General features: G+C 43.8%; 1 protein-coding gene and 1 long non-coding RNA gene across 2 annotated transcripts in view; one reads left to right on the forward strand and one right to left on the reverse strand.

The window, feature by feature from the left end:
- The window catches only part of LOC130453872 (uncharacterized), a 66,032-nt gene that overhangs the window by 30,401 nt on the left and 10,084 nt on the right, over positions 1–25,547 (forward strand). The window contains exon 3 of the long non-coding RNA XR_008911509.1: positions 4,210–9,661. This is a non-coding gene — a long non-coding RNA (uncharacterized LOC130453872). The remainder of the gene's footprint in view (positions 1–4,209; positions 9,662–25,547) is intronic.
- SESN2 (sestrin 2) overlaps positions 4,718–25,547 on the reverse strand; it is a 28,044-nt gene continuing 7,214 nt past the window's right edge. Inside the window, exons 2-10 of the mRNA XM_007491471.2 lie at positions 18,086–18,151; positions 15,867–16,064; positions 11,690–11,872; positions 10,477–10,689; positions 10,164–10,314; positions 9,111–9,229; positions 8,524–8,714; positions 7,551–7,695; positions 4,718–6,570 (exon numbers count right to left, since the gene is read on the reverse strand). Of these exons, the coding sequence (XP_007491533.2) occupies positions 6,484–6,570; positions 7,551–7,695; positions 8,524–8,714; positions 9,111–9,229; positions 10,164–10,314; positions 10,477–10,689; positions 11,690–11,872; positions 15,867–16,064; positions 18,086–18,151 (1,353 nt within the window). The 3' untranslated portion in view covers positions 4,718–6,483. The remainder of the gene's footprint in view (positions 6,571–7,550; positions 7,696–8,523; positions 8,715–9,110; positions 9,230–10,163; positions 10,315–10,476; positions 10,690–11,689; positions 11,873–15,866; positions 16,065–18,085; positions 18,152–25,547) is intronic.

Below are 25,547 nucleotides of genomic sequence, written 5' to 3' on the forward strand. Positions count from 1 at the left end.
ATATAATAATATATTATTGTTATAATACATAATGAAATTAAAAGGAAATCTGTAGACTTTACAAAGGTTGTCAACATGACCCAAAATGCACTGTAGTGATTTCTTTTTATTTTTCACCTGGAGAAGAAAAAACATTTTTCTATCTTATCTGGCAGCAAAAAGGCCAAACCCCCTGCTTATCTTCCAGTTCTCATTTAATGCAATGAACTAGCCCTGAGTTGAGTGTTTATATTGAACTCCCAGAAAAGGCTACTACAAGTAGTTTTGACTTGTATCATTTAAGCCTCACAGGGACTCTGTAATCTATATACTGTATATATGTATATTTTCTTTGAATCTGATTTCCTTAAGTGCAGGGCTTAATTTTTCCCCCTTTCTACTATGACCTTTAAATATTTAACATGAAATGCTTATCAATTGATGTAAATTATTCTGGTTCTGCTTATTTCATTCTGTATCAGTTCATCTATATCTTCCTTTTTTCTCTGAATCTTTCATGCTCAGCATTTTCTGCTAAACAGTAATATTCCATCACATTTATGTGCTAGTTTGTTTATCCATTTCCCAATCAAGAGACACCGATTCTGTTCTCAGGTCTTTGCTACCACAAAAAGTGCTTTTATGACCATTTAGCAACACAATGAGCTTTTCTTTGTCTTTGACCTCCTTGGGCTTATGGGATTGCTGGATGGAAGGGTATGAACAATTTAATTTCTTATCTTGATAATTGCTTTCTAAGAATGACCAGACCAATTCACAGCTCTGCCCACAGTGTCTCAGTATGTCTACAGTTTCCCAGTTCTTCCAACATCTTGGAATCAGGAAGATGAATCTCTTACTAGCTGTTGGCCCTAGACATCTCTAAGCCTTGGTTTCCTCATCTGTAGAATGGGTGCTAATAATAACATCAGCATCTACTTCACAATAGGTGAAGTATCATCTATAGTATGAATATAGACCTCAAAGGGTCCTCCTGAACTCAACCAGTTAACTGTACTGGACCTGGGGCACAATCACACACAGTTGCCCAGATATAACACCATGAGGAACAAATGAGTAAACATGTGTAAAAAACCCTTTGGAAATTTCAAAGAGCTAAGTAAATTAAAAAAAAAAATCTTTGCCAATATAATCAGTGTAAAGTGAAATATCATTGTTCAAGTTTTGCCTCTGAGGTATTAGCTGGGATATGTGACCCTGAGTAAGTCACTTAACCTTTTTTATGCCCCAGTTGAAAACTCATCTTTTTATTCTTCCAGTAACACTTCAGGGATATGGATACAAGTAATGATAACAAAAAAAGGCCTTGGAAGAGCAAACCACAAATAATGTCAACAGAAGAGACATTAAACAAATGGCTGTGATGTGGAGTTTGCAGAAATGGAGGTGTTTATGGTGATAATTTGGGTTCAGGCCATTGACACCAGAACTAACAAAAAGGTTATTTTGAAGGAGTTTGGAATTAAATGTAGTGATCATGCAAGGGAGGAGTCTGGGTAGTGTAACAGATCATTGCAGAGTATCAGTATTTATCACCTACTATGTACCTACAAGGGGCAGCGGTGAGCAAGACCTTATGACCTGGAGGTGAGAATCATGCATGGGAAGTTCACTCCCTCTCCTGGGCTGAGAGAAGGCAGTCCATATATGAATGCTATTATTCAGTCATTTCAGTATGGTCCAACTCTTCAGTAGGGTCTACTAGAGTGGTTTGCCATGCCCTTCTTCAGCTCATTTTATAAAAAAAAGGCCAACAGGGTTAAGTGACTTGCCCAGGGTCACAAAATTAGTGTTGGAGGGCAGATTTGAACCCAGGATGAGTCTTTCTGACTCCAGGCCATATGCTGTCTCTACTGAGCCATCTAGAAACAAGACATATGGTGGCAAAGGAAAGGAATTTGGGATTAGACAGACAGGATTGTGTAACTGCAAAAATGTGGGTTTCAAGACTGTGAATTGCCAAAACTGTAAAGATAATTTTTAGTGTCTTGATTTAAATAAAAAAATAAGTGGTCGCCATGGGAAAAATTCCCAAATATGAAAATACCCAAGTCAGCTGGGTTTTATGGAGATTTTAATTAATACTAATGAAGGAATTAAGGAAAAGGAGAGAGTAGAGAGTAAATAGTATGAAGGGCCTAGGCCTGAGCCTTAAGAGAGACTAGTCAGTCTTTAATCACTCACCACAAGATTTGTCCCAAGCAAAACTCCAGTCTTTCACTGAAATCCTCAACTCCTGAACTGAGTTCAGAGACCTAGCTCCTCCAACTAACTCCCAAATCCCCCTAAGTTCAGAGAGCCAGCTCCTTTTAAAGATAAATTTCTCTTATGTCACCTCCCCTAAGTTTTCACATCTACCAATCACAGTAGACTGTGATTTTCCCCAGGACTGACCATTCTTAGTTCACATCTTCTTTTGTTATCACCTTCTCTGATTAAAGCTTCACACCTCTTTTGTTAAGCTTGCCTTTTGTAAGTTGCTTGACCTTTTAGTGATTAATTTAACCTTTATAGGTACTTAGCACCCTTTTGTATTAGATCTAAAAATAGACCTAGCTTAAGGTTCTAGCATTACTATAAGTATGAGTTAGGGACTTTTTCATTATTCCATCAGGAGTTTACAACTTTATATTCCCTTAAGGCACTGTCTGAGCGGGGTGGAGTAATTTTAAAGTTCTCAATACATTCCTAAGTACTAACATTGTTTAAAATGTGGAATAGATTAACCAAATCTTCTAAGGTACAGTCTGAGGAGTTTTTAAGATTCACAATTGTGAGTGGAGCAACAAAGTTCTTCAAATTCTTTCTAGTAGTAGTGGTAATGCTGATCATTGTCCTAGAAACAAACAGAAAGGGGAAGGAAGGTATAACAGTGGACATTAAGATGCCCAAGCTAGATGGGCGGGATGGGTTGAATTTGAGGCATAGTCTAGGATTAGCTAGCTAGGGAGCTAACTGAAGCTTCACTTACATAACTCCAAGGTTGTAAACCTGGAAGCCAGTCAATTCCACATAGGAAAATGAGTCAGGAAAGAGGATTCAGGGGGATTCCACTTTGGGCATGTTGAGTTTGAGATGTCTGTGGAGTGTGCAAGTGGAGATGTCCAATGGGGAGTAGCCGAGGCAGGCAGCCCACCCCCTCTTCCTGTGTGACTCTTCCATATTGTTCCCTAAATCCTCCAGGAGCTGAAGAAAATGATGAATCACTAGTCCTTAGCAAGAAAGCCCCAAATGGGGTCATGAAGAGACCCAACTGAAACAACAAAAATTAGAACATAAGTTTCTGAATGGTAGAGACTGTTTCATGACCACTGTATCCTGTGCCAGGCACATAGGGGCACTTAATTTATTTGTTGACATTTATACTCTCAACAAAAACATTTTTCACACAAACATCTCAAGATCTTCAGTCAATGTAATGATTGGACACAGTTCCACAGGACCAATGAGGGCATGATGGAGTCAGGATGCAGAATGAGTCAGTTTTGAACTCTTATCAATGTGGGGTTTTGTTTTGCTTGACTATTTATTTGTTAAGAAGGGTTTTGTACAAATTTTTTTTTTTACCAGAAAAAGGGATGGTAGGAAAAGCTTGCTAGAAAATGAGTTGATGTTTTTAATTCATTGATGGTCTCTTGAGCATCAGTGACTTGTCTGTAGTAAACAATGGTTGATGAATGAGGCCAGCTTACCACATGTCCAACCTTGGAAATACAATGAAATGATGACCCCAGTTCCCAAATGTCTTATGTGGTCCTTGGGGTGGGACTAATAAAAGGACAAGGAACCAGGATGCAAAGGTTGTGTACATGTTATCTTATGAAAAATTTGGGAATGGTAACCTGCTGCCCTGTCCAGTTTCAACAGGATGGAACAAGATGTTCCCCTCCCTGCTCCTGACTCCCTGTGTGTGTCTTCTGTCTCCCATTAGATGTTAAGCTCCTTGAGGGCAGCGACTATCTTCTGAATTGTATCCTCTGTGCTAAGCCTGGTACATAGTAGGCACGCACATGTTCATTAGATGGATGGGTCTTAGGGTTTCTTGGGCATTTCATTGACTCCCAACAATTCTACAGGAAAGGCAGTTATTCTAGCTACTCAGTTTTACAAGTGAGGAAATAGGCTCAGGGATGGTGAGTGAATAAATGTTGGAGGTCATATCCCACACCAGGTCTCTCCTGTTCCATTAATCTGTTTTCCATCTCCCAGACCAGAGGGTGGAGAGCAAGGAAGGAGTTTCCATGGAAGAAGTGATAGCTGAGTGAGGATTTCAGGTCATGTTATTCCTGGCATGAAGGACAGAGAACCAAGGGATCCAGGGCAGAAGGGACTGTGCTGGCTTAAGAAAGGACACCAATCTTCTGAGAATGGAAGATAAGCAGGTAGGGAAGTTGCAAAGATAATTGCTTGCCACCTGGCCTAGCCAGCCTCTCCATGACTCCCCTTAGCTGTAGCTTGGAATAGGAGTTTGCCTGATCTTTCAGTGATATTGGGCCCACTGCCAAAAAAAATTTGGCAAGGGGCCTGGTTACTACTACCCATGTGTTAGCCCTCAGGAGTAGAGTAGAGATGGAGGGAGTCTTGTGGTTGGCTCCTGTCACACAGCCCCCAACACTGATATCAAATAGGAAAAATTCCAGGTCTTAGTGGAGGAACCTTTCTCCCAAAAGAAAGCAACAATTTAATTAAAAACAAAACAGACAAAAAACCCCAGAACCTCAGTGAATCTTTTATTTGTCAATATGGAGTATATAGCAAAGTAACAAACATTTCTGCATTGAAACACTGTTTTCCTCCTCACCTTTTTCCCTTTGTGAAATTCATAGGGACAATACACATCTTTGGGGTCCTGGCTTGGGGGCCATGTGGTTTCCAGCCCAGCCCAGCCCAGCCTCAACACAAAACCCATTTATTTCACCATGACCTGCATGATGAGTGGTGCATCTGGCCGACATTTCCCCACTGTCTCCAGCTCATCTCCTTCCCCTAGCCAGACCCTCAGCATGGATGGAAGGTGGGGTTCTTGCTGATAGGTTGGGGGAGGGACACAGAGGGAGTGGACAGAAACAGCAGCTTCATTTATGAATGGCAACTTACGACACCTCCCAATTGGCCAGGAGTAAGACAGAGCATGAGGATTGGGGAAAGATGGCAAAAAGAATTCACAGTTTTCATATCAGAGAAAGTGCAATGTAGAATGGCTCTGCCCTTCTGGGAGTTCTTGGACCCAGGGGCACAAGGATGTGGAGAGGGGTGGGGGTAAGGTTTGAGGGGAGACAGATTCCCTTCCTTCTTGGCTAAGGAAGGGAAAATTTAGGGTCTTGAGGACCTCTAGGTTTGCTCCTATTTGGAGGCTGTATAGGTTGATTATAAAGTTGGGAACCAGAAGGACTCCCATTTTGTAGAAGAGGAAACAGACACAGAGAAGGTCACGGGCTAGCTTGAAGGTACAGCGCAGTTTGTGGCAAAGCTGGGACAGGGAACTCAGATTTCCCGACCCCCAATCCAGGCTGTCAACATTATTCTGAAAACCCAACCTTTTAGTAAACACAACAGGGGAAGGAAGTGAAGGGGGTGGCAGCAGGGAGGTCAAGGTGCTAGTTTTGGCAGAGCCCAGCTGCTCTGGGCAGAACGAACTTGGACTGTCACGGTCCAGTTAGGGAAAGAAAGGAAGGAAGGAAGGATCACTTCTTTACTCCCTCTTCTTGAAAAAGCTATGTGGCTAAAAAAGAAAAATATCTATTTCCCCATTCATCTTTTTCCTATCCCTCTCCTGCCTTGATCTCTTCTGGGGATTCCCACTGCCAGCAGTGGTGGAAGGGAACAAGGTTGGAGGGGAGAAGAATCATGAAACCAGATCCAGGGACCCACAGAAAAAACCTCTGCCTGCTCAGGTACCAGGGCTAGAAGAACAGGCTTGTGGGGCAGGGGCCTTGGCAGTGCCCCTGACCCCTCAACCCCTCGGAGTGTCAGCCCAGTTTAGTGCAGGGGCTATCTCAGGCTATCTTCATCCAGGAGCCCTGGTCCAATGACCCCAGTATACATGTCCTGGGGCATGTGAGAGAGGCAGGGCTGAGGGCAGTGGGGCTCTCTCTTAGGAAGTCATGGCTTAGAAGAGGTCTTCTGGAATTCAGTTCTTCCTCCTGCTCTTGGTGATGGAAGAGGTTGTGTTTCCAAGGTGAAGCCCTGCCATCCTCTCCAAGTCCCAGCAGCTGGGCTACGGGCCCAGAGCAGATGGAGAGGTCCTTTTGGATCCAGTGGGGATGGGGAGGGGGGAGGAGGACAGAGAAGAGCGGAGGCCCAGAGGCACTTAATTGCAGGGTTTCACAGACAAAACCAACCTGCAGCCAGTGGGATAGAGAGGGGATGTGATATGGGCAGAGATCAATGGTCTGTACGTCAGGGATCCTAATGGAAAGGAAGCTGACCCTCCGAGCAAAAGTAGTGTCCAGACTGGAGCTGGGAGGGCCATGGTGCCCACCATCAGGTCATGTAGCGAGTAATGGCGCGGAGGGCATAGAGGAGGGCTGCTTGCATCCGGGCCTCGAGCAGCAGCAGATTCACGTGGACCTGAAGGAGGGAGGGATGAAGAGTTCAGAAACCGCATCTTCCCATTCTCCAAGGGACAGGACCAAACTTGTCACCGTCTTACCCCCCAACCCTGTCTCATCCTGAAGTCACTCCGGAGGAAGGAGTCCTAGAAACTTCCTACCTCAAAAGCTTGGCCCAGGGGCCCAGCCTCAGTACATCTGGCTGCCCCCAGGAAGCAGGGCTATGTCAGCCTGATCCCTGCCTTTGATTCTAGGATGCCTCACCCTTTCCTACCTCCAGACCTGTAGGGTATCAGAGCCAGACAGACATGGGCAGAAAGCCAGAGATGGAAGGAAGCTTAGAACCCAGACTGTCAGAGTTAAGAAGGGCCCTTAGAACCCAGAATGCCAGAGCTGGGAGGGGCCTCAGGACATAGCATATGTCCTATGTCCTTATGTCCATAACACATCAGGGAAGGAAAAACCTTTAGAACAAAGAATGTCAGAGCTAGGAAGAATCTTCAGAGACCATCCAGTCCAAACTTTCATTAAATACACCCCCCTCCCCCAACCCTTTACCTTCTGTGTCTTACTGTCTTAGAATCAACCTTATGTATTGTTTCCAAGGCAGAAGAGTGGTAACAACTAGGTAATGGGGGTCACACAAGCCACATTTGAACCCAGGACTTCCCTTTTCTATGCCTGGCTCTCAATCCACTTAGCCACCTAGCTGTCCCACAATCTTTCATTTTAAAGATGAGGGAACCGAGGCACAGAAATTCCAAAACCAGTTCCCTTAAGGTCAGAGCCTAGGTGAATCGGGTGCTGGAGCTGGAACACTCACCACTGGTCTCCTGACCCCATCTTTCTACCATAGGTTCTCATTTCCATAAACTACTCTCCCTGCCCCTTCCCGCGTCTGACCAGCTAATTCCAAGGGTCCCTGGCTTTCCCCCAGGTCCCATCCCTGAACCCCCTTGCCTTGGTACTGCCTCCAGCAGGCTCAAAGGAAACCTTTACCTTCTCAGAATGCCGGAAGTGCCTCCAGAAATGGTTGTACATCCTCTTGGTTGTCTTCTCTGGATAACAGGCTACGGTTTTGATGTAAACCTTGAGGCTCCGTTCCAATAGCTGGTTCACTTCCCCATAATCATAGTCATCATACCTACGAAGGATGCCCCAAGATGGTGTCAAATCATAAGGAGAAACCCAGCCTCTACCACGATGAGCCCCAGCCCAACTCCACATGCTCTTTGGACATCTGGCAAAAGAAAGGGACGGAAGAACTTGGGGTCAGTGGCTGCTGCCTGCCTCCTTGCGTTGGGGAAGGTCCAGCCAATGCCATTCCTCCAGCCTTCCTGAGAGGCCACCTAGAGCCTGAGGGCTCCAGGACCAGCAGCACAGCCTTGAAGCCACTAGAGCTAAGGTGTCAAACTTAGGTTTCTATTAAGAGCCGACACCAATGGATTAGAGGACCCTTCTGAAGAGAAGGCGGAAATTATTTCAAGCCCTGTTTAGTGGGGAAAGGAGAAGTGGAAGGAGAGACAGAAAGTAAAGTATATGTTAGAAGAGATGAGACAGAGGCAGCTAGATGGCTCAGTGGACTGAGAGCCAGGCTTGGGTGACCTTGGGCAAGTCACTAAACCCTAATTGCCTCACGTTTACCACTCTTCTACCTTGGAAGAGATACTTGGTATTAGTTCTAAGACAGAAGATAAGGGTTTTAAAAAAAAAAAAGATAGGATGAGGCTTTTCAAGACCAGGGAAGGAAAGGTGGTGGGAAACAAAAGCAGGAGTCTGGCACTCTGCTGAAAGGGGCAGAAAAGTCCCAAGTAACCATGTTAGGAGCTTTAGGGGATGGTTCATTGCAAAGAAAGCTCCTTGTGGGCAGGGTACATGCTACCCCCAATTTTATCACCCTCCTCAAGTAGTAAACAACCAACAAAACCTTGATGGAAAAGATTTGTCCTTGGATTTTCTGCTTGCTTCTCACCTAATGCCAAAGACGCAATGGATGTAGTTCCAGATGGCCCTGCGTAGCATAGAGGTGTCCACGCCACTGTGCATGGCGATGGTATTGTAGGTCAGGGTGTACACCACCTGGAATTTCTCATCCAGCAGCTGTCCCCCCTCTGGGTAGAGTCGTTGGATCAGGGAGTAGCCATGGTCTTCCCAGGTATAGTCCTGAGGAGCAGAGGGCAGGGGGTTAGAGGAGAACCAGTGAGCCCTGGGAGGGCTTTCCCAGAACTACTTGTGGTCAAGACAAAGGGGGTCAATAGCACTCAGCCGTAATTTTTCTTGGCTCCCGATGCTCACTCTCCAAAAGTAACTTTTTAATCTATCCAAAAAAAATTCTGGCTATAAAAGAGCCATGAGAGTGAGATAAGATCTGCCATGCTAGAGTTGAGCTGAACAAGGCAGCCTCCTATATTACTCTCAGCTCTGCTGGGGCCTCCACCCATCTCCAGTAACCATTGCCTCCCAGGCTAGGTCTCTACACTGGAGACGATTTCTAGATTTAATTCTTCCCACCACCAACCCTCGATGAATTTGGAAGGATCTTTCCAACAAGGCAGCTACCTGAGCTCGGAAAGTCGGAGGGGCCTGGGTGCCTCGCCGAGTGAAGTCCTCATACCCAAAAGTAGGATCTTCCACAAAGCAGAGGACATCTGGGGATGGAGTAAGTTCTAGGATGTCACCTATGGGTGAAGCCAGAAAAGTAAGAGCTGAGCCAGTGTAGGGGAACCTGGTGCCCTGCCCTCTTGCTACAGTGAGAGGAAGGTTGGGAGTCATGATGAGAAGCAATTCTGAAGGCATTGCTGCCATTGCCCTCACCCCAGAGATCCAGCACAAAATGTTCTTCACCTCCTCCAAGAGGTCTTTCCTTGATCTCAATGGCCAGGAAAGACCTCTCCTAATTTCCAAACCCTGAAATTTCATTTTTTTGAGTTCTGTTGTTCTCTAGCAATTTGCAAAGAGCCTCAAATTGGGGCCCAGGTACTGTCTGTCTCTGTCTCTTGTCTCTCTCCAGAGGATCTGCTAGGCTAGGAGAAACCAGAGGATTGGCCTGGCCTGATGAAATGGATTTCCCCAAAGCTGCAAATCCACAAAGCTCATCAAGGCATGGATGGGTAAGGGACCCAACACACTCCCTCATTCTTTGCTCTCCTGAAACAGGTTAAGATACCTTTTTTTTCCAATTGTATCAATGATGTTGATACATATATCTCCTCTCACTCTACCCTCTCCCTCCCTCATGACCGATGCCACCTTGCTAGATTGTAGAATCCAAAGGCAAAGTCTAGGAGTTGAAACCTGTCATTCTCCCACACTCCGCACCACAAGTCCTTCTGTGGGGCACTCCCGCCATCCTTGTCCCCTTCTCTAATTAGAATTAGCTCCCCTAGCTCTAAGTGGATTCTAGGATTTCTTCAAAGATGCTGAGAAAGAGAGGCTGGTGGCGCAGAAAGACACGATCATGTTCTGCCCATTTTGCCAAGTGGGTCCCAAACAGCAACACAGACAAAACCACTATGACTAGTATCGATGTATATTCTGGGGATGAATTATTCTTTCCAAGGAGATGTTCTCTAGTCATTAAACAAACTCCCTAGCTCACCCCAGTTGCCTTACTTGTGGGGGCCACCAGCAGGCTCTCAGACTTCTCCAGCTCAAATCGATTCTCCATCTCCTCTTGGGATGCTGCTTCTTCCTGTAGCTGGCATTCCTGCAGAACCTTCATTCGCTCCATCAAGGCCTCTACTTCCCGAACAGCATCAAAGCCCTGTGTGGGGAGGGAAAGGGGGAGGAGAAAAGACTAGTAGTTACCCTCCTTCTCTTTTCTCCTGTCACCCACCTAAGAGGCAGGTGCTTTCCCAACCCAGGCTGAGCTCACCATCCCATCCCTGGGCCAAGTCCACCCCAGGGCAGCAACCTTGCTACTTACCCCAGAACTGCCAAGAGGGTCGCCATTGGGAGGACTGCTCTGCCCACTGGATGGTGAGGGCACCTGGAGGCTAGGATTGCCCTCTGGATCTCCTTCTGGGAGGATGCCACAGCCAAAAACGAAGGATGCCAGGGAGTGATAATGGGTGAGCAAGACTACTGCTTGGATGAGCTCCGCCAGGGACCAACTGTGTTCACCAGTAGTCAGAAGGGCCTAGAATATAATCCCAATCCCCTGCTTTATTACACTTAGAGTGGCATTCCTTCACAAGACTATGAGATGATTTGCTCTCCCTTCTCCTCCAGTTTAACCCCACATATTTACCCATTAGATTAGGACCAGGCAAGGCTGGTCGTATCTTTGGGGGAAGATGGAAGTCAAAGTTGACCCCTAGGTAGGTGATTTAAAAAAAAAACCTCTTATTTTCTTTCTTAGAATCAATCCTGTGCATTGGTTCTAAGGTAGAAGAGCAGTAGGGGCCAGGCAATGGAGGTTAAATGACTTGCCTAGGGTAACACAGCTAGAAAGTTTGAGGCTACATTTGAACCCAGGACCTCTTGACTCTGGGCCTGGCTCTCAATCCATTAAGCCACTTGGCTTTCCCCAGGGTAAGCCTATTAGGGACCTCAGAACACAGAATATTAGAACTTGAAGTGATCTCAGAATGAAAAATGTCAAAATCTATAGTATTGGAATTGGAAATGACGTTAGAAATTATATGGTTCAATTCTCATTTTATGAAGGGGTAAATGAGGCCTAGAAAGAAGTGGCAGTAATGCATTGCTAATGGAAATGTGAATTAATTCAATCATTCTGGGGGCAATTTGGAATTATGCCCAAAGGACTATACTACTACTAGGTCTGTATCCTAAAGAGATTTTTAAAAAATGGGAAAGGACCTGTTTATACAAAAAGAAAAAGTGGCAATTAAGTGGTCCAGTGCAGAGTGCTGAGCCTGGAGATCAGAAGGACCTGAGTTCAAATCTTGGTTCAGATACTTCCTAATAAGCTGTGTGGATCTGGGACACTTTCCCTCCAAGCCTCAGTTTCCTCATCTGTAAAATGGGAATAATAGCAGCATCTCCAGCATCTCCCTCACAAGATTGTTGTGAGACACAAATGAGACAACAGATATGAAGCACTACACAAATTTTAAAGTCCTATATAAATGCTAACTATTATCCTTATCATTATAATATTCCCCCCATCTTACCTCAATGTGCTCCTTGGTGACGAGCCAGGGCCGATGGGCCAGCAGCTTGTTAATCTCATTAAGGTTTCTGAGTTTCTGGGGGACCCGATGGATACCGAGGAGCCACTCAGGGTCTCCACCCACTTGCAGGAACTCTGCCATGTGGAAGCTAATCAGGTAGGAGCACTGGTGCCTAGCAGAGGCCTGCAGGAGGATGAAGGAGACAGAGCTGAGTAATTTTGAATCTTGGGAGGAGAGTTGCCTCCTTCAGAGGATGAGAGGTGTGACAATTTTGGAAACTTGTGGTTGGCCTCTGTGAAGAGGGCAGGAATAGGAAACCACTATAAAAGCCACAAAATCCTTCAAATGGCAGTCTGGTGAAGTTGAGTCTCTCAGAGAGTGTCCTGAAACCTCATTGGAGACTGCAGCATGAGTCCTAACTTGAACTTAAGTCTCTGACTCCTGGACTACTTGGTTGGGTGAGTGAAAAGGCTGACTCCCTTGGAGGAGGCCCTGGGATTACTCACTACCAGCCCTCCTGGCTGAGGACTAGTCTAGGTATTTTCTTCTTTCACATTTCTCTACTTTATTGTTTCCCCTCTATTTTGGTAAACAAACCGTGTCCAACCATTAAATTTAACCTTTGCAATATAGTTTGGGGACTTAGAACCTGGACATGTCGCCTCCCTCTTGTTTGGCCATTCCTCAGGTTTTATAATTGGGGTGGGGTGAAGGAGGAAGCTGATGCAGGGCACCCACTAGACAAAAGCCCAGGTCAGCAGAACCAGACTAGAAAGGTCCAAAGGGATGGGGAAATCAAAGGTCAGACTGGTCCTTGGGCTCAAGAGTTTTCACTGTGACTCTCCACTTCTTCCAAAGGCTGCTTCCAATCTCCACCTCATTCTGCCTTTTCTCTGGAACTAACCCCCAATTTATCCTGACTATATCTTGTTTGTATATAATTGTTTGTCCATTGTCTTCTTGTTATATTGTGAACTCCTAGAAAGCAAGGGCTGTTTTGTGTCTGTTGGTATCCCCAAAATTTGGCACAATACTTAGCACAGAGTAGGGGCTTAATAGTGTAAACCTTAAAATTTCTTAGACTTATGAATGTTGGAAATTTCCCCATTGGGAAATTCATACTTGAAAAAATTTCCTACTGATAGTAAGAACTCTATTGGAATGTGAAACTCCTTGGCATGGGAGGATCCTTCTCCTCCCTACTTAAGACTACTTTAGGACAGAAACCTTTTGCTAAACAATGGAAAGGGCTTTGACCTATGCTTAAGCATAGAACAGGAAGTTCTTTGAGTTATGATTGATTTTAAAATTGATACAATAGAGATACTTGGAATGACAGAACCAGGTCTTGGAAACTACAATCTCCACCCTACTCAGAGTAACAGGATTTAGGAAGGGCTGCAGCAAAGATCAAGATTTAATTATTTGAGAATATGACCTTCAACAGACATGTGCAAAGGGGACAGACCTCTGGGCAGTCCTGGGTTAAGCTAGAGCCACCATTGGCACAGGGGAGACATGGACAGTGATTGGAGATGTGAGAACTGAGAGGAGGGAACTTAGATTGTTGGCTTAAAGATAGCAGGGGCTGAGGACTGGGAGGAGGTTTTTTGGCTCTGAAGGAGGTCTGAGAGGAGAGGTCCTGGAGGGAGAGTTCTTGGAGAGGTTTTGAAGGAGGCTGTGGAAGGTGAACTCAGGAGGAGTCAGGAGGAGAATTCTCTGGAAACATTTCTTGAAAGGAGGCTCTCTTGAAGGTAGAGCCTGAGGTTGGCATGAGAAGCTTTACCTAGAGAGATCTTGGGTGAGTGATAAAACCAACTGACTGATTTATCTCTTAGGACTGAGGTCTAGGCCTTATTGGCTTGAGGCCCTTCATTCTTATTCCTTTCTTACTTCCTCTCTTTTTCTATTGATTAATCAGTGTATTATAAATTAAATTTCTCTATAAAACCCAGTTGGCTTGGGCATATTCATAAATTGGGAATATATTCCCTGGCGACCATCTTATATTTATATAAAACCAAGACACAGTAGAAAACACATTTCAGCGGTCATAATTGTTATATATATCTCCCTTGCTCCCAAACATTTTAATTATCACAGTTTATGGCTCCCACTCTCCTATCTACAACAATTTAACGCTCCAAACTATTTTAAATCTAACAATAGATACCTCCCAGAGTAGGGACTTAATAGATACCTCCCAGTCATCTTTTTGCCATCTGCCCTGTTGTGCTCATGTGTACCTCGTGCCCTTCTCCTACCTTTTGCTCGAGGGACAACCAATATTATGTGCCATCAATTCTGGAAAGGGTATAGTAATTAACACCCTTGAGACCTCTTCACAATTGTGTGAATTGCCTAGACCAAAATACTTTCTCTGGCCACCATTCTCTATTTGTATTATTTTCCTCTAGTAGAATGTAGGCAGCAAAGAGGCCCAGTGGCTAGAGTGCTGGGCATAGTCAGGAAGACTCATCTTCCTGAGTTCAAATCTGGCTTCAGATATCGTATGACAAGAAAACCCCAAATGGAATCATGATGACTGAAGTATAACAAATTAGAATGTAAGATTCCATAGAGAACAGGGATTTAGAGGTGGCTATTTCTGTAAATAACTTGCTTTTCATTAATTTCTATCCCTACCACCAGCCCAGAGAGTCCAGGATAGCAACTCTCCACCTATTCAAGGGCTCTTTGCCTTATACCTTCCTCCCAATGTTCCCCTTTCTCCTTCCCCATTCTAGGTGGATATTAACTTCTTCCAAACCCATAGGAGAAGACCCAGAATTCCTGGTCCATTCAGACCCTCAAGCTCACTCATTGCTTCCCAGAGCATGGTGGACTGGGCTGTTTGAGGTTGATGGTCCTCTGTCCAACCCATTCCTACGGTAGACATGAGTATTCATGCCATTATCAACAATTACAATTTTAGTAGGACTAACAGGTCTCTTGACTTTGCCCTACCAACACACTAGAAGGCCCTCTGATCCTTGCCATCCATCCATCCATCCATCCCCTGTACCCTTGGTACTGTAAGAGAGAGAAACCCAGAGACTTTTGGAATAAAAGCCTGAATGAGTTATAAGGACTCTACCAGCAACAGGGATGGGGGAAAGAAAAAGGACTCTACCAGCAACAGGGATGGGGGAAAGAAAAAGTTTGGAACTTTGAAAGGAGAGAAAACCCTGAGACAGTTGGATCTGCTCTCTTGACTTGAGACTTCCTGAGGAGAGAGTTCAATCTCTGACTGGATCCCAATCCCAGAAAACTTTCTCTCCCTGAATTCCTGATCTCAACCCCCTTAAAAAGATCAAAGTGGAAAAAGAATTGAAGAGAACAGTTCAGAAAGAAGATCTGTTACAATCCCCCTTTACCCTGAACTTGGGGATACCTACTGTGTTGTGCCAAAAAATCAGGGTTCATTGCTCTGAACGCCTCAGGGTTTCAGGCCATCAAACCTGGGTCATCTAACTTTGGGGGAAAGGGTTTAGCTAGATAGGGATCCCTTTCTTCCTCTTTCCCTCCTGAATCCCAATTTACCCTCCATTTCGCCTTGTCCCTTTGTCCTTGTCTCTCCTGAAATAAACCTGTTGTTAGGACCCAGAATTGACTCAAGCTTCATTGAAAGGCAGCCCAAGCTGAGGGAAGAGAGAAGTGCCCTTTCTCTCCCCAGAAGAAAGAAGCTTGTTACCTTAGGAGAGCCTGGCAGTTGAGAGTGAAGAGGCAGCCATAGTGAGGGGATTTAGTCAGAGAGGGCTGAAGGGGGGAAAAGACAAACGCATGCGCCTCCTCCCCTTTTGGCTTAACCACAATACCACCTCCTCCTCCTCCTTTGTTCCTGATTTAGAGAGGACTCCATTCTCTCTCTTTCCTTTCCCCACACCTTTATTACAGTTCTTGTGAGCTTTTCAATTTGTATTTTTTCATTCATCTGTTTGTTCATTTACTCACTCAATAACCTTCCTATTTGATGTACCAGACAAGAAAAATAGTTCCCATCCTTGTAAAATAGGAAGTTCCCATTCTATGGATAAAGAAACAGTCCTGGGGAAGTGAAGTAGAAACATCTTTAGGGAAACCCAAGTAACAGTGAATTTAGTGACTAGGCCTAGAATCTGGTCTCTTGGTCTTCCCATTTCTTCCCATTTCCAAAGGCCACAACACAGTGGCTCACCATGATTGCAATGTAGTGCCTCCAGGGGCAGGGCAGGGGTCCATCCACTCGCAGAAGCAGGCCCTGCATCTTCCAGAAGCTGCTGAGGTAGTCAGGGTGCAGGCCCATCACCAGCATGACATTGTCTGGCCGTCCAGAGGCTGAAACCTCCAGATTTAGCTGCTGCTCTTCAATGGTCTCTGGCCCCTGCTGCAGGATCTGTCAGGATAGAGAGGGGATATACTCCAAGTTCTCTTTGAACACTTAATTCTCTTAAAACAGAACTAGGCCCAGCGCAGGACCGACTTAAGACTTCACAGCTAAAAACCTAGATGTAACCCTGGTAAATTAGGGAATGGTCATTTATAGTCCAGAAAAATGTTTCACTTGACAAAAACTAGGTGAATTTATGCATTCATTTACAGATCATTAATCAGCTTGGCAGAGCTGGACCAAAAAAAAAAAAGATAGGAAACAAGGCAAAAATATGAAAAGTCATTAGGTATTGACCTTAATAAACTAGAAGAGAGTTCTCGAAATGAAAACAATGATGGGGCTCAGGGGAGAAAGATATGATTGGTGGCATTCAATTTGTGTCACTTTCCAGAATGCCCCATCATGTAAAAGGAGGAATGAATGCCTACCCTCTATCATCTTCCTCCTTTCAATTTAACCTCTTCACTTGTCTATTATGTTCCAACCCTTGTAGCTGTCCTGGATCTATTCCTAGTCTCTAAATCTTCCCAGAAGCTAAGGATCCTCTGGGATCTGGCCAGACAAGATGAGGAGGGAAATAAGTCAGAACTACCCAGAGGGCCTTGGAAGAACCTACTCCCCAGGCTTCTCACAGCACCAAGAACTTACCCAAATACTTTGGAAGTAAGAGATACTCAAAATCACTAACTCCAGAACTGAATTCTGGGCCCCTTCAGGGCAAAGAAATCCAGGCAGAGAAACAAGAAATCCAGGGGGGAAAACAGTATGGCAGAAACTAGGTATAGACCAATATCTTATACCCAATACCTTCAAGATAAGGTCAAAATGGGTATATAATTTAGACATAAGGTTGGTAATATAAAGTAAATTAGGGGAATATAGAAGGGTTTACCTGTAAGATCTATGGAGAGAGAAGAATTTATGGCTAAACAAGAGACAGAACATTACAAGATGTAAAATGAATAATTTTGACTATAGTAATAAGTTTAATAAAAAAATTTTTTTTGTATAAACAAAACCAATGTAACCCAAGATTAGAAGGGAAACAAACCGGGGAAAATTTTTTATAACAAATTTCTTTGAAAGGTCTCATTTCTCAAATATATAAAGAAAGAAGTCAAATTTAAATGAATACAAATCATTCCTCAATTGACAAATGGTCAAAGGATATGAATAAGCAGTTTTCAGATGAAGAAATCAGTTATCAATAATCAAATAAAAATGTTCTAAATCACCCATCATTAGAGAAATACAAATTAAAACAATGCTGAGGTACTACTTTGATGGTAAAGGAAAGTGATAAATGTTGGAGAGGTGGCAAAATTGGGACACTAATGCATTGTTGGTGGAGTTGTGAACTGATCCAACCATTCTATAGGGCAATTTGGAACTATACCCAAAGGGCTATAAAATTGTGATCCTATAATCCCACAACTGGGTCTATATAACAAAGAGATTAAAAAAATAAGATTTTTTACTTTTGTTTATTTGTGCTATTTTGTGGTTGTGGTTTTATTTGAGTATTGTCCTCTAAAATGAACAATATGGCAATATGTTTTGCATGAGAATACATGTATAAATCAGATCAAATTGCTCACCAGCTCTAGGGAGGAGGGAAGAGAGGGAGACAATTTGGATCTTATAACTTCAGAAAATATGTGTGGAAAATAATTATATGTAATTGGTAAAAGAAAATATATTTTAAAAAATACAATGAGACTGGACTCTCCAGCCCTTTAATTCCCTGCCCATAAGTAGGGCCCAGGCTGATCCAGGGAAACCTAACATTTAAAAATCCAGATTCCTAATACAAGCAAGCCAAGGCAGTGCTTCGTACTACAGAGAAATGCTTGACTTTACCAAGTTTAGCTTGTTATAGACCCTTAATTATTCATTCAGCACCCATTTTCCCTAAGTTTCCCTGAAGGTTTTTTTTTTCTCCCCTCCTTCCTAGGTACTTAGATTGGGATGTCCCTCTTCAACCTTTCCTCCCAACTCCAGTCAAACAGACACCCCTTGCTTACCTCCTCCACTGGGATGAAGGCACTAGGGCCCCTGGGGAGCCTCCGAGTGGGGGCCATCTTCTGCTCCTAGGGGAAGAAATACTCCCATCAATGAGGGTCAGGAGAATAGGGGTAGGAGTGCCTGGCTCCCTCCTCTGGCCTAGGACATAGGATGCATTGGGAAGAAACCCTTAGGACTTCAGAGATGGCGGAGACCTTGGGTTAGCTACATCAGAAGTGTCAAAACACATGGCCTGCACCTCGGTCCAGACCAGATTAAAATGTAATTGGGAAATTTTGTTGTTCTTGTTGTTTAGTTGCTTTTCAACAGTGTCAGACTCAGTTTTCTTGGCAAAGATACTGTTGCCATTTCCTCCTCTAGATCGTTTTAGAGATGAGGAACCAGAGGCCAATAAGGTTAAATGACTCACTCAGGGTCACATAGCTAGGATGTGTCTGAGGTCATATTTGAACTCAGGTCTTCCTGACTCCAGGCCTGGTGCTCCATCCACTGGGCTACGTAGCTACCCCAAATAAATGTAAATACAACATAATATTGGCACATGGTTTTCAAGGCTACTCTGCAAGGATCACTGTGTATTGGTTGGGGGTCCCTTCCCAAAGCTAACTCTACTCATTTTCTCCAGGGGGAAGTCCAGGAAGGTAAATGGCCCAATTTCTAATCCAGAGACAAACATCCTTTAAGGGCACAGCAGAGAATACAAAGGCAAAAGTGACAAAAAGTCCCTGCTCTGGAGGAGTTTACAGTCCAGCAGGAGGCTGACAACATACTCTACATAAAGGAGAGAAAAGAAACCAAGGAGAGGGGAGGAAAAAGGAAGAGGAATAAAAGCCCCTTTCTTGCCTTTTTTTAGCATTCACCCCAAGCTAAGAAGTCCCTTAGGGATTCAGAGATGGAACCAGAACCCTAGAGTGGCTCCCCAGCCCCCAGGCAGAGCCCTAAATACCAGCTTGGCCACTCAGTTCAAGGGTGTGGCCTTGGGCGGGTCACTTCCTCTTTTGGGGGCTCAGTTTTCCCATCCATAGAAAGAGGCTGGGGGTAGGGGAGCTCCCAGAGCCCTAGTACCTCGCAGGTGCCAGCCTCAGCTATAGCCTCCCTCACTTCCTTGGGCCTCCGGAGGCCAAATCTCCCTCTCTTCCCCTCCTCCAAAATAAACAACTCAGTCTGGGAGATAAGGAGCTGCTGACTGGGCATATCCCCTTCCTCATCCACCCTCACCCCCACCCCACCCCCAACGGGGGCCCCAGGACAGATGGAAACAGCACTCAAGGGGGTGGAACCAGCCTGGGCCAGCTGGGGAACTGAGCCAGGAAGGCTGCTGGGAGAAGGATGGGAGACAGGTCAAACTGGCCCCAGGAAGCTCACCTGGCAAGTGTCTCCAAGATAGCCCACCTGCCCCCCACAACCACAGAGGGGCCTGCAGGGTCAGCAACTGCTGACAGCCTCCAGCAGTTCCATCCCTCCCCTGGGCCCAGCCAGCTTCCTTGGGAAGGTGGAGACCCCCCCCTAACTACAGTGCAAATGGGGGGGGGGGGAACATAGCATTTACAGAGGAAAATGAGGCTCTGTGCTAACAGTCCCTGCCCTCAAGGAAACAACTATGCACAAATAAAATGGGAAGGCAGATAAATGGGTCAGTGGATGGGGCATTGGGTCTTGGGTCAGGGAGAGTTTAAATCTGGCCTCAAGATACTAGCTGAGAGACCCTGGGCCAGTCACTTAATCTCTGTTTGCCTTAGTCCTCTAGAGAAAGAAATGGCAGAAACCCCAGAGGACAGTAGGGTCAGAGTGAACAAACTACTAAACACATGAACAGGGGCAAGGTGCTAACATTCCTGGGGAAGGGGAGAGAATCAGGAAAGGCTTCTTGGAGAAGGCTGGGCATTAGTTGAGAATTGAAGGAAGCCAGGAGGGAGAGCATTTGAGGCATGGGGTTCTGAGGTCACTGAAAGTGCTTGAGAGTTTGGTTCTGGAATGCCTTATAAGGGGGGAGGTTACTGGGATAGTCAATGCCAGAGTGGCTTGAACCCTAGGACTTCTGGTCCAGTTCTTCTAGTTCAGATTACTTAGAATCAAATAGGATAATTAGTGCCTGACCTAGAATAGGCCCTTAATAAATTCTCCTTCCTTTCTCCATTGCCAGTAGACCCTGATGCCCTCAGTCCCAGGCTAACAATCAGGATTCAAACTCAGGTTCTGTCTCCAAGTTCTATGACCTTTCTACTCTATCACGTCTGGGGCATAGTCAATGGGGGCCTTCCAGAAACAGGCGGACTCCTCCTCCTCCCAGTCATGTTAGGAAAAGTTAATTTATCCTTTAATCCCTGACCTCTGCTGGTCTATACCTCCTTCACCCTTTTTGGGGCCCTGGCTTCCTTCTGTTTCTCCCCAAGCTCAGGCAGAGTCTGCCTGCAAGTTAGGTAGACCCTACTGGTACATGGAGGAATGGTGCCTGTTTTCCCATCACTTAGGAGGAAGTGGCCCTTCCTTCATCCCACTTTGCCTGGACCAAAGCACTAGTTGCCCCTCCAGACATGGTGCCCGGAAGGGGCTGGGTCCTAAATTTTCGTGGGACATCTCTAAATTCAGCTGGAAAGAAAAACAAGAACAAAAAACTCAGCTGGCCAGGAGATCAAAGGTATAGAGAGAGTGACAATAGCCCTTCAGCGCCCTCATTTTCTTCTCTTTTTCTCCTTTTGATGCCTCCCAAGTCCATTTACTCGTACATTAACAGCTTTCATACTCCACACCTCTGACTTGCTTTAATGCCCAATAATTAATTCACCTAAAAAGGAGCTTCTTCCTTTCATTCTTTCTCCATTTCTGTTAAAGGTATCACTGTCATTCCCAAGTTAAAACCCACTATAGTCCCTTCCACATTCCCTAATGCCATACTTCATCCCTCTACCCTGGTCCAGGCCCCACCTCTTGCCATTGAATTTTCTTTCCCCCTTTCAATCTACCCTGGTAATCTTGCAAAAGAACAGGGTCAATCACTTCATTAGCCAGCTTAGAGACTCTTAACTATGACCACCTTCAGGATAAAAATCAAAACCTCTGAGTGCCAGGGACTCCGGCCCTTCACAGCCCCTTCCTATCTAATACTCCTATGCTATGGCCAAAGTGGATTGTCCCCTTATCCCCCAGCCTTTAATGATGAAAATTCCCATGTCTAGAATTTGGATCTCATCTCTTAAGACACCAGAAAGTGGTCATTCAGTCTCCTATTGAGCTCCTCCTGGGATGGGGAATTCACTACCCCAAGAGATAACCTATTACTTTGGGGAGAACCTTTGATCTTTTAGAATTCCACCCTCTTATGCTGAATCAAAAATCTGCCTTCCAGTAACTTTCACCCATTGGTTCTTATTCTGCTCTTGGGGGCTAAGAGAACAAGGTTGTCTTCCACAGAGAACTCTTCCAATTCTTGAGGTCAGCTATCATCTCCCTCTTTAGTAGAAAACTTCTTAGGCTTCACATCCTTAGTTTCTTCAAACTTCTCTTCTGATGGTATGGCTTTCTGCCCTCTTCATCATCATGGCCATCCCTCTGTATACAGTCTAGCTTGTCAATGTCCTTCCTAAAACATCTCAGCCAGATCTCAATATGAAAATCTATTTATTCTAATGTTACCTCCAACACCTCCTTTGATCTGCTTTACAGTCAGAAGTGATTTCTCACCTCCCAGTCCTCTCAGTTGATTTCTTTTGGTGGCTTCCTTTAGGGCTCAGCTCAAGCAGATATCCTCTTTGAGGATATCTTCTATGTGTGTGTCTCACCACCACCAATTTACCTTTTTCTATGAATACTTGCCGTCGCTCTTATTTAAGGCTCAAAGGTAGTTTTCCTTTGATCTATATATTTCCAGTACCTAGCACATGGTAAATGTTTATAAAAATAAATGCTTATTGGAAGCCTTCAGATTTCACCTAACATTTTGCAAATTAGCCCAAAGGATAAAAGATGAAAATTATCCATGTTAGAAAGGTTGTATATGAAAAGTCAGATATACTAATGCATAGTTGGGGAACTGTTCCAGCCAATGAAGATGGCAATCTGGAGAGAGTCCCCTGCTAAGGCATAAATGAGACCATAACAAAAGTAAAGGCTCTGTGTGAGGGAATATATTTACAGCAACAGTTTTTGTAATAGCAAAGAAATGGAAACTATATGCCCATCCATCTTGGAGCATCTAAACAAAGTTGTGGGTAGCTGGTTGGTGCAGTGGATAATGCTAGGCTCATCTTCCTCAGTTCAAATCTGGCCTCAGACACTTACTAGCTGTATATCCCTGGACAAATCAGGTAACCTTGTTGGCTTCAGTTTCTTCATCTAAAAAATGAACTGGAGAAGGAAATGGCAAATCACTTCAATATCTCTTCCAAGAAAACCTCAAATGAGCTTATGAAGAGTGGGACACTATTGAACAATAACAAAAAATCATGGTACCCGAATGTGTACTTACTAGGTAGGAAGAAAAGACAAATATAAAAAGAGAAAGTATGGGAAGACATAAAGAGAAGTATGGGAAGACATAAGAACTGATGCAAAGGAAGTGGATCCAGGAAAACCATAGACAGGAGAACTCCAATAATACAAATGGAAAGAACAATAGCAATACAATAGCAATGGAACACCTCCATTATGACCAAGCTTGCCTTAGAATAAGAGATGTGAAGGCTACCCCCTCCCTTCTTTGAAGAATGGGTTCAGGGTAGAGTACTGCAGAGGTCCTACTTTCTCATTTGGGTTTGCTGAATTGTTCAAAGAGATGACTATGGGAAGGGACCAGAGCAGAAGGATACACTGGGAGATGATTATGGGAAGTGGGCAGAACAGAAAGATACACTGGGAAAGGTAGGTGATAAAAAACCAAAAGACATCAATAAAAGTTTATTTTTTAAAAATGCTTAGTGATTTTCTATTTTCTACTGAAGTCATTCTGTATATATGTCAATTCAATTAAAAGTTAAGGAAAGGAATAAGAAACAAGGGATCTCCTAACTGCAAAGGGTTCAAATCTAGCCTCAGACACTTCCTAGCTGTGTGAATGTGGCTAAGTCATTTAACTCCAATTACCTAGTCCTTACCAGATCTTTTGCCTTGGAACCAATTCTTAGTACCAATTCTAAGATAGATGGTAAAGGTTTAACCCCCCCCCCCAAATCTGTTGTAAAGGAGTTCACAGTCAAATGGAAGAAGACAATATATAATTGTATGTATAGACATATATGTAACAAATAAGTAATTATGTACAAAGCACATAAAAGATAAATTGAGAGTTGTCTCAGAGGGAATGAACTGAGATTAAGTGTTCTGGAAGTAGGGGACTTTAGCTGGCATACTTAGTATTGATTCAAAGAGAAGGTAAGGGTTTTATTTTTAAAAATAATGAAGTAGTTATGCTTATATGAAAAAAATCCAGAAACTCCAGTGTAAAAGCCTGAAAGAGTATGAATGAAAGTCAAAGAAGGAAGAAGTGATACTATCATTGGTGGCAACTACATAAAAGAGGTATTTGTTAAGGTTCAAAGTAGATATTAAATATAAAACAAATTGCAAATTTTAAAGTAGTATTTACATGCCAGTCATTATGATGATGATGATGACATTAGTTAAAGAGCCTCCATTTGGGAGATATTATGCACCAGTTCTTCTAAAATGCATTGCAGTTAAAACTTTTTGAAAGCTAGAAAATCAACAAAACAATAAATCAAGATTTGATTTGTTAAAGCTCTGATTTGTGCTGATTCAAACATCTCTCTTTGCTTTGGTTTCTGTCTCTTCTTCCCTTCTCCCTCTCTTTCTGTCTCTACCCATCCCCAAACTGTCTCTTTCTCTCTTGACTTGCCTTAGTGTTAATCTCATCTTTCAAAAAGTGGAGGATCCCACAAAGAGGAAGTTCTTTTCTGAATCTAATCCTAACTAAGGATTTGCTAGTATGGAGATGATGGGGTGGGGAGAGAGTGGGGGCATGCCATGGATCACTCCATAATTGTCTGGCATTTGTCTTAGATTTGGGGAAACAAATTTCAAAGGGTTCAGAAAAGATAGGGAGGATCCCAAGGAGCTTCAGGGGAAGTTACCCCTGGAGAAATATGGGATGCCCAAGAATGAAATTATAAAGAAAGGGGAATAGTTCTAATGAAGAGGAATGATATTTATTAGAAGACATCTATGTAGCTGAACAACTTTCAACTAACAAGATTAAAAAAAAAATTCACAGAAGAGGGATGAAATTGAGGCCAGGAAGCAAAAGAATGATTGTCAGGAATTCTATCTAAAGTTCAGAATGCCTTCTATGATTCAGAGATGGGCTGAGACATTTGTAAGTATAAATAAATAAATACAGTTTGGACAGAACTTAAGTCTACTGAAGAAGTAAGGAAAACAAGAAAAAGGTTTTTTGTTTGTTTTTTTAATAAAGAAGCTATATTGGGAGAAAAATGAAGATCAAAGAAAATTAGGAACTTTGGAAGAGAGGAGACTAAGTGATAACAGAGAGAAGGTAGAATTGCTTAATTCTTATATTTTTGTTTTCTATGTAAAAGAGGAATGACCTTTACATTGAAAATGAAAGAACATGGAATTTGATACTCTGGCAATGAGATAGTAAGAGAGGATTTGGCGCTTAATGAATTCAGGTCCCTGGTCCAAAAGAACCATAGCCTTGGGTCACAAAGAATTAGCAAGTGGGATCACTGAGTCAGTGATAGTTAAAAGATCAAGGAAAATGAGACAAAGGTCACAAGATTGGAGAATGGCAAATGTGCCCATTTCCAAACTATTGGGATATAAATTCTAGGCCAGTGACTTTATTTCTATTCCTGGAAAATTTGAGAATGGCTTAAAGAGATGCTGGGTGAGTGGGCAGTTAGTGTTAGTGTATTGAGAGCCAGGCTTAGAGATTAGGGGGTGGGATGGTCCTGGATTCAAATTTGACTTCAGACATGACTTCCTAGTTGTGTACCTCTGAGCAAGTCACTTAACCCTTATTGCCTAACTCTCACTGTTCTTCTGCCTCTGAACCAATTAACAATACTGATTCTAAGATGGAAGGTAAGGATTAAAAAAAAAAAAAGATGCTGGCTGAACATTTGCAAAGGGAAAGAACCAATGTGGCTGAATCAAGAACAGGTTATGAGAACCTAACCTTGGCACAGCCTACCTGGATTTTAGCAAAGTTGTTGATAATGTGTCTCACATTGATATGGACCAGACCATGATCTGATCAGATGGACAGACTGAAAAAATACAACAACCCAGTGTTAATGGTTCCAGGAGGTCTCCAGTGGAGTTCCTGGGGTGGGGATGGGGGAACCTTTGCTTGCCTTTGTAGGGAAGGTAATTAAATCTGCAAATGACAAAAAGATGAGAGGGAAAGCCAACAGCATCTAAAAAGGCTCAAGACCCATGAGGAGGATCTTCATAGGCTAGAGCACCGGCCAGGCTGGACCTCTT

Source organism: Monodelphis domestica, chromosome 4, assembly GCF_027887165.1.
Source record: "Monodelphis domestica isolate mMonDom1 chromosome 4, mMonDom1.pri, whole genome shotgun sequence".
Classification (NCBI taxonomy): Eukaryota; Metazoa; Chordata; class Mammalia; order Didelphimorphia; family Didelphidae; genus Monodelphis; species Monodelphis domestica.